Raw genomic sequence first — 8,987 nt, 5'->3', positions numbered from 1 at the left:
AACATTGTAATGTAAAAACTAGATGTCTTTTTTTTCAGAATTTTGGTTTTATATGTGCGTTGTAGTCATACTGTAATTCTAAACTCTAAAAGAAAGGGCTCCAATTAGGCTGTGATGTTTTCATTCTACTTAGCATTACTTTAATGACATGGTTTAGTTCTGTAAATAAGATTTAGAGCCCAGTGGGAGTTTTGATTTTTTTTTTTAATGTTTTATTTTGACTAAATGAAGAAACTGGTCTTTCTCTTCTGCTTTTATTTTTCCATCAGTATAATCAGTGATTAAAACTAGTTACCACAGACCCTTGTAGGATTGTTCCCTATGATGCCAAGTTCATATAAAATTGTTAACGTAGTAAATACTAAGTACAATACAAGACAAATTGCTCCCAATTTTTTATCTATTTTCCAGCCATTCAGGTGAACTGCCAGAAAAATAAAAACAACAGAACAGATAAGAGAAATGGCTGTGTATGTCAAACCACTGCTGTTCACTTCTATGGGTCCTGATGTATTTATGAAGGCAGTTTTTATAAACCAGGGTATTCCCAAACAGAGCATATCAAATACGTTGGATCCTACAATGTTAGACATAGCCATATCTCCATTTCCTGTAAAAGAAGAAATACAAATAAGTCTACTTAATTGTATTGTATGAAATCACCAAACTGTTTTGGAGGAACAGACTGTCAGCCCTCAATTTCTCACAGAGCACCTTTTTCAGACTTGTAATTGAAAGAACTGTAGTCATGATTCTACAGAACATGGTTTTGGGTACCACAAGCATAAAAAAGTCTCCCTGAATCACCAGCATCTGCACAGTTGCACTTAAAATAAGCTAGACAGGCTGTTATAAAATCCAGTCACGTTTAAAATACCAAGACCTACAGTTGTGTTTTGCAGTAAAACTGTAACGCTTGATCTACAACAAATCAATCTAGAATACTTCTCTGAGAGGTTTTTAAATGTCTGAGCCACAGCTTCTTCAGGTAAGCTATTTATTAGTAAACTTAAGTTAAAAACTTTTGTTCCAGATTCTAGAAGTTACTCCTTGAATTTCTGGAAATGTTGACCAGAATTCTTTTTTTATAGTACCTTTTAAACGCATCCATTGGAATGAGCCTGAATACTAAAATAATTACCTTTTCGAGCCACCAGCACACTTGCAACTGTATCTGGTAAACTTGTTCCTGCTGCTAGTAATGTGAGACCCATTACTGAGTCTGGGATTCCCAGTGTTTCACCTGCAGTTGGTAAATAATGGTAGAAAATGCAAGTATGTTTTTAGTTTAAGTTTAATCTAAAGAAATTGCTTTGGATTTTGTTTGCTGGAGAAAGGATTAGTAATCATACAGTAATTTCAAAAGCAATCTGTCAGCTAACTTGACTAAATATGAGGTGACTGAACTATGAAATAGTTAAGAACAAAGAAATATCATCCTGTTCTTGTTCTTCAATCAAATGAAAAAGGAATTTTAGTATTGTAACCATCTTTCTTAACAAGTTTCTCAGACACCTGAGTGGAATGTCTCCAGTGGTCAAGACAATACCAATTATTAATTTTTTCTTTCAGATACAGTAGAAGTTTAAACATCTAACAATTTACTCCTTTTTTCCCCCTCAACTTCTGGAAAATATAATAGTCTTCTGTGTTTTGGGGCATCTTATTGTTAGTGCTCAGAAGTCTCATGAAGCAATAACTCTAATAATCACCCAGTCTTTAAAGGGGGAGGAAAAAAGCACATGAATTTTCTTGGGGAGGAGGGTCATTAAACTCGTTACTACAATACTGTCTCAGCTACGTGGCTTTACGATTTCACTCCAATTAGTAAGTTCTTTTGTTGGATTTGGAAGAATCAAAATGCAGAATTTTTATATGACTTGTAAGTGCAAGTAATCCTTTAGAAGTGTGAGTTTCTTTAGGTAAATACTGTTTTAAATTAAGAAGAGTTACTAAAACAGCAGCTCACTTTTCAGCCCCGTATGTCCTGTAAGCATATTCATTTCTCACTTAAAATACAGATCTTCAAAACTGTTCCAGCAGTTGTACCATTCACAAGCATTAACATACTGAAGTATTTGATACCTCTACTCAAACTGTGAAGTAACTAGTTTTTCTTAAAACTTTTTTGTTCACTGAAAAGTATCTTTTTGTTGAAATCTGAATTCTTAATTGCAGTATTTGGACACTAATAAGAAGAGTTTTCTTAAAATAAGAGGCATTATTGTGTAAGCTAGGCCAGCAATGTTTAACTAATATATACCAGCTTAGTCTAGATCAGCCCCGTAAATTTCTGTTTGAAACTCTTTGTTGGTTCAGAGGAACTAACATGATCCTGTTGCAGAACTTGTACTGGTATTTATTCTTCCATCACTCGTAATGTAAGAGATTTGTAGGATGAGGGACCAACAAGATCAGCTTTTATAAACCATCCAGACTGGAAAATAACGGTTCATGCCAAGCAAACCGAAATAGGAATGAACCAGCCTTCTGTACCCAGCAGTTGTTTCTAGCCCTCTGAAAGTTACAAGATAGAATCTAAACTCAGGTCAATCTAATTTTTCTTATAGATAGATTTATCTTTTATTTAATGTGTAGGGTTTTTTTTTCCTGGCAACTGACCATAGAGAGAGAATGGTCTTATTTTTCTAGCCTTTAGTTAGTTTTGTGTATCAGTAGCAATATCTTGCTATAAATAGTCACATTTTCTTTGCTAGCAACAAAAAGGTGTTAGGTTTGTTCTTGACCATCAAAATTCAGTCCCCAGCTCTGACACCTGTGTGACATTCTGATAGGTTGTTTATGCAATGATAGAATCTTTGAGTCACCCTTCACGAAAGAACCTGGACTTGAATATAATGTGTAATTTCTAGCATGTAAATAGAACATACTTGACCTAAAAGTAGTGGGCCAAAAGCCCACTACTGCTTGCGGTGACTCTTCAAAGTAGACTAACACTAATACACTGTTTGAATCTCCACTGTACCTACTTTGATATGAATTACTGCTTTGTCTGGTAGAACAGCAATAACTTTCATTTGAATCCATTCAGAGGCTCCTGGCATTCGGGCAGTAAACCCTTGCTTCTTTAGATAAAAGTGGAAAATTATTTGACCAAGGAGTGAACCTGGTGGATGTTACATCCAGGGATCTGCTAGTAATTTCTCAAAGGTTTACTAAATGCATAGGTCTGTTTCTGCACTGAACAAGGAGTTACTTAGTGAATTTAAGTTGAATACAAGTTTAGGATGCTGAACTAGTAGAATATTTTGAGTAGAATTAGTGAGCTGTTAATGTGGAAATGGCAAGCTTTGTAACATTTCTTTCCTGTTCAGAGATACTTTTTTTTCTGCTTGTTCTTAAAACTGGATTTTTCTCAAGCTGACTAGAGAAACAGTGAAATAAGGAGACCTTTAATAGCTTAAGCTATTTTTAAGATACTGTTTTTACACACAAGTTCATAGCCCTTCTCTAATTTAAATGCAATTATTTTACTGCTTCACTTGATGCAGTATAGATACAGACACCCCAAGAATGTTTAATAAACACATGATGTTATGGTTGAAATAAAATAGTACCAAAACTTGGGAGGTTTTTTTGGCAGTTAATACCAAATCTCTTACTATAGCATTAAAAAAAAAAAATAGAAATAATGGATCTTTTACAGAACCCTGAACCTTTCATTCCAGTCTTGGTGGATTCCATGTTTGTCAGACTCCACCATGACAATTTTATTGCCGTGCATCTAGTTGTTTCACTTGATGAAGCAGTTTAAGGAAAGTGTTTCTGAGTAAATCTAGGCTGTTTTTTGTAGCCATGTCAACAAATTCTTATTCATGTGAGGGTAAGCAGTCTGAAGCAGCTAAACTCTGAAGTGGTTTTCATTAGCTGGAAGAAGGTGGCAAACTAAGCAGACAAACATAAGTTTTTGTTGGGTTTGTTGTGTTTTTTACAGCAAAGTATGTGTTGCTAAACTGACTGTTAATTGTGGAAAGGAAAAGACTTCACAGGGAGAAAGTGTTTTTTCAGTGATTCTTGATTGGTTGATTCTGTATAGCAGCAACACTTTGGGTACCTACCTGCTATTGTTATCATCCATACAAGAACATAAGTTATTGCAGAAATCCATGCTGCTGAAATTAAAAATGTCACCATGAACCAGTTCCTCCAAAACTGTCTTCTGCAATCTGGTATAGTCAAATAGAGGAGTGTAATAATAGGGAGGGATAACACCCACAAAATTCTCTTCATATCTGCTTCAGGCATGGTGAAGACACTTGGATGATCTGTTGAAGAAAAAATAACTTTTAAAATTGTAGTGTGCCTTGAATCCACAGCATACAGTCATATTACTGGCCTCTACTTGGAAGAATACTGAAAAAAGCTAAAAAATACTTCCTCAAGTTCTAGCTGTAGTTTTACCCAGTACCTACATCGCACTGGACAAAACTTTGAAATCAAATGTTCTTTATTACTATGTCTCTACGAGAACGAAGGTGGATGAAAAATGAACTTTTCTATAAAGGTTTGTAAAAAAAAAACCCTTTGTCGGGATTAAGTAGCAACTGCTGGTTTTGCCTCAGTGAAGAGGAAACTGATGATCTGTGGCCACATCATAGCTATTCCTTGTGCTAGCGTGCATGTTTTGGGCTATGAACCTGCCGTTGTGGTAAGAAAGCAGTTCTGTGCTGTTCTGTACTGTCAGTACAGCACTGGTGTGTCTTTCAGCTGGTAACTGCAGTTTACAACAAGTTTTGCTGGGAGGTTTCGAATGTGCACAGCAGAGACTGATGGAAGTCTGCTGTTCTAATATGACATGAATTGGCAACTATCCAGCATTCCTCCAGCAATTAACTTCATATAAATACCACCACTCTGATTTTGCTTAATGTTATATTCCAGGGAAGAATAATGATTTGCTTAAATACTATGCTGGAGTTCTTTTATGAACAAAATCTCAATAATATATCAGAATCTACTCTTTGTTAGAACTGATGCAGACAGGCACGTAGAGTGCTAGAAACAACTGTAATAATACTTGTACCTTCAGAGATTTCATCAAGCCCATGCAAGCTTGTGGAGAGGTGAGAGTAGTCCAGCTCATCTTGAAAAATTCCACTATCTGTTCTTGATTGCTGGCAAATTAGAGGTCCGCTCTCTTCCCTCCATCCAACCAGTGGCTGCTGCTCAGCATTCTCTTCCATAGCTTTTGTAAAACGCATACAGCAGGGACTGAACTTTTTCATGAGGTATTGGTTGATTTTAATGTCAAAACATAGTACCAGAATGTAACACCCATATATCAATAATAAGGATGCACTTTCGTACCTAGAATGAGAAACAGATTTTACATAACATGTAATATAAAAATCCCAACTCTTTAACTTGTTGAAATAGCTGACATAAGGAGAAAGAAAATTTGCGTGAGTAGCAAAAGGAAAACGCACAAAAGCATCTATTTGCAGTCGTATGGCCAGTGTCCTGGAAGTTCATGATGGGTGTCCTCATCTTTCAGCAGTCTGATTAATTCCCGTCCCCCACAGAATCTTGTTTGTGTATTGTATAGCTGCATGTTTTCCAGGGGATCTTACTGATGGAACATCTTACAGAACTGAGTCTTCATGTGATGGTTAAAGACGGGAATAGAATGTGCTCTTCTGAATTAGAACCTTCAGAGGCCTAGTGCTGGGCCTGACTGCCTTGTTCAGGCAACAGCAGTTTTTGTTGATGGAAGAGGGTTAAAAGATCAGAAGTTCACAATCTGCTTCTGGCAGACAGATATTTTTCTTAACAGTGATGCTATTAAAGGAAAGGCTCAAAGGGAAACTATGAAGACTTAATTGCTATGCCAAAACAGTTATGACAGAAATTGTGAAGTCTGTACAGACAAACCTATGCAGCTCAAGCTTTATAAATATGCAGGGTTTGAATGTTTAGGTAATAATCTTTACAAGCATTGTGACTTTCTACACTTTTTAAAAAGCCAACAGGATGTTAGTGAATAGCAGTTCAGGCTGCTTGAATTTTGGGATTTGATTTTTTTTGTTTGTTTGTTTGCATTTCAAAACACTGTCTCACTAACCTCCAGTCAACAAGAAGTCAACACTACTTGTGCTCTTACCAGTAAATTCTGTTGTCAGATATCATCGCAAGGACGGCCGCTACACTAATTGTATATGCCAGACAGTCTCTAAACAGCGGCCAACAGGACAGCCTCGAAACCTGCAGATCACAGAATCATTTACTTTTCTTAAACTCGTCTAATACTTTCACTAAGTGCTGTAAATGCTGCATCAATATGTTGTTTCTATATTATGTAAAAATTTAAGATTCTTAGGAATGACTTAAGTATGATATTTAACAAGTTAGTGTTTTTAAAAACTTTCATAGCAAGTTATCTTAAAACTGATTACATGCTGGTTTTGCTACTAAATAATAAACTTGGCAGTTGTCTAGTAAGTCTCTCTTGGCTTTTGTTGGCAAATCAGAAAGGATAACCTTTTGGCTCTTAGGAGCAGAACTATCGAAGTTTATACATACCACGCTGGAAAACAGCCCACAGGCTGCAGAAATACCAAGAAGATTATAGATTGCTGATCCAAGGATGGTGCTGACACCGATATCTCCCTTTGTTACAAAGACTCCTGTAAGGAAAATGACACTCCGGTACCTCTCAGTTTGGCATGCAAGGAAAAGAATTCTAGATTCTCAGGAGTCAAAGCGTATGTCTCTTACCTAGAAAAGCGGTGACAAGCTCTGGAGCAGAGCTTCCAGCAGCCATAAAAGTTGCTCCAGCAACATCCTGAGAGAGGCCAAGGCCTGAGAATGAAGCGAAAGAATTGCTGAAAAAACCCAGTATTTCAGTAGTCTGTACCCTTTACTCGCATTAGAAGCTACTCCAGTTTAATAGAATGAACTTTGCTTACTTACATAGTTAATCCATTTATTTGAAATTGATAATACATTGAAAAAACAGCCTCATTCATTGGGCTGATTTATTTCTAACTTTATTACAAAAATAAGTTTAAATATCAGAAAAGAAGTGCAGAGAATACAAGAGATTTGGGCATGATCTTAAAATGTAAAATAGGCATATGTATGCAGGTTTTAACTGTTTTGTATGGGTAATAATTCTGGGGAAATTCCTTGGACTCTAGCTACACAATCCATGTCAAGTCTATCTTCCAGGGAAATCCATGCTACTGTGTCTTCACAGGCTGGAAATACTAGTTAAATTGAAACCAGTGCTGCAATCTTAAAATCAAATTCTCACTTTGTATGGCCAGTATAAGAGCCTGTGACTTACTTGAATGAAATGAGATTTTTGTTCTGGTAAGTTGACTGTTTCTGAAATGTAACTCGCTCATTCTGCAACGATCTCACTCTCTGGATCGAGTTCTGCCCGCTGAGAACAGGGATGTGTGGCTGGCTATGGAGAAAGTCTGACAAACGCTTATTTCTCATTAAAATACTACCAACTCTACGGCAATGTTTAAGCCTACGTTTTCTCTAACTGTTCTGGTCTGAGGAATGTTTTCCAGTGTTCGTGGACAAGTTTCCCTAGGGATTTTTTTTAAATTCTTGGCAATGAACAGCTGAACTCTCAGCCAGGACCATCTCTTTAATTCAGCGGTTTGCTGAAGCCAGGGGAATTACAACAGGTTGATTTAGACTTCATAGAACAGTTGTAACTGTGGTATTCCTTTCCCTCCTGTGTCATACCTTTCATGTGTAAACAGTAGCTCATCCTGATAGCTGTTTGCTAATTTGAGAGAAATACAGAAACTTCAGCAAGGTAATTCCCAGGGGGAGAGTTTTGGTTTCTGGGTTTGGTTATGTCTCTTCCCCCCCTGCCTTTTTTTTTTTCCTTTTACCAGTAACCTACACATATTACTGCTCACCCCAAAGTTATATCAACAGTTTAGTTAATACTGAAGAATTTAAAATTTTTTCCAGGCACAAGGAAAGCAAATTTTAAATGAACACCTGTGCAAAGTGTAATCAGCACATGTTTTTTTCAATACAATATAGATACATTGTATCAAATTGAATATTGTATTGATAAGTCTAACTATGAATGGAGACTCTGGAATTTCTTTATGGACTCCAGAGCAGTCTTAACTTTGAAGCTTTTTAAAAGAGAATGTTCTACACCGAGTTGCTTAGTTGTACAGGAAAAAGATGAGGATGGTCACTTACATTCACTGATGATCTCTAGAGAAGGTAGGAAGTAATCATCGCACACAATGGACACAGCCAAAAACATGTAAAGTATAATTATGAAATAGATAACGATTCCTCCATCCTTTCTCTCCTGCGGTGTAAAAAATCCTTCAGGAAACTCCGACGAAGAAAGGACACAGCCTGTCCCGTTTTCTGAAAAAGGAGCACAAAGCTGTTACACATCCTCGCACCTTTCCGTTTTTCAGGCTGCAGGAGTTCTGCGGATTGGGATGTAAAGGCAGGATGGCTTCAGGGGATCTGCGCCTTTCAGCCAGCGCTTTTCATTTAGGGACGGGGACAGCGGCAGCATCACCCCCGGAGCCGCCGCAACGCCATCCCGCCGTTGCACACCCGGCGCGGAGGGGCCGAGCCGTCGCCGGGACAGGCCGCGGGGCGCGCCGCGGTGTGCCGCGGTGTCCCCCGCAGTCCCCCGCAGTCCCCCCCTACCTGCGGCGAGGCGCTGGGCCCGCGCTCCCCGCGGCGGCGGCCCGGCCGCCAGCGGCACCAGCAGCGCCAGCACCAGCGCGCGCCGCCGCGCGCCGCCCTCACGCATCCCGGCGCGGCTCTGCGGGCGCGCGGCGCGAGGCCGCCGGGGTCACGTGAGGGCCGCGCCCGCCCCGCCCCGCCCCGCCCCGCCCCGCCCTGCCGCGCGCAGCTGGAGGCGGCCCCGCCCCCGCGCTCCGCCCGCCGCCGCCTCCCGCTCTCGGCCGTGGCGGGAACGCGGGGTCGGGGCCGGCGCCAGCGCGCTGTCGGTGCGAGCCGCT

General features: G+C 39.4%; 1 protein-coding gene across 2 annotated transcripts; it reads right to left on the bottom strand.

Moving 5' to 3' along the window:
• Positions 1-73: 73 nt before the first annotated feature.
• Positions 74-8,779, bottom strand: SLC24A5 (solute carrier family 24 member 5). 2 transcript variants are annotated; one of them, XM_074916751.1, is made up of 9 exons: positions 8,671-8,779; positions 8,200-8,376; positions 6,736-6,819; positions 6,541-6,644; positions 6,122-6,222; positions 5,045-5,328; positions 4,080-4,286; positions 1,142-1,243; positions 74-610 (listed from the first exon to the last, which is right to left on the bottom strand). In XM_074916751.1, exons 1-9 carry the CDS (start codon positions 8,774-8,776, stop codon positions 288-290), a joined length of 1,488 nt encoding a protein of 495 aa, XP_074772852.1. In that variant the 5' UTR covers positions 8,777-8,779; the 3' UTR covers positions 74-287. The 2 variants fall into 2 exon arrangements, with proteins under 2 accessions (XP_074772852.1, XP_074772853.1); XM_074916752.1 differs by lacking the exon at positions 1,142-1,243.
• Positions 8,780-8,987: the final 208 nt, after the last annotated feature.

The sequence above is a fragment of the Athene noctua genome, chromosome 13 (genome assembly GCF_965140245.1).
Source record: "Athene noctua chromosome 13, bAthNoc1.hap1.1, whole genome shotgun sequence".
Lineage (NCBI taxonomy): Eukaryota > Metazoa > Chordata > Aves > Strigiformes > Strigidae > Athene > Athene noctua.
Note: the sequence above shows the minus strand (reverse complement) of the source record. Positions and strands in the feature narration are given on the sequence as shown.

Coding starts and splice junctions, on each gene's coding strand:
- SLC24A5 (XM_074916751.1), bottom strand. CDS start 8,776: ATGCGTGAGGGCGGCGCGCGGCGGCGCGCGCTGGTGCTGGCGCTGCTG. Junction 6,645..6,735: donor GCTTGTCACCGCTTTTCTAG/GTAAGAGACATA, acceptor TTTTCCTTACAG/GAGTCTTTGTAACAAAGGGA. Junction 6,223..6,540: donor GTGGGCTGTTTTCCAGCGTG/GTATGTATAAAC, acceptor TGTGATCTGCAG/GTTTCGAGGCTGTCCTGTTG.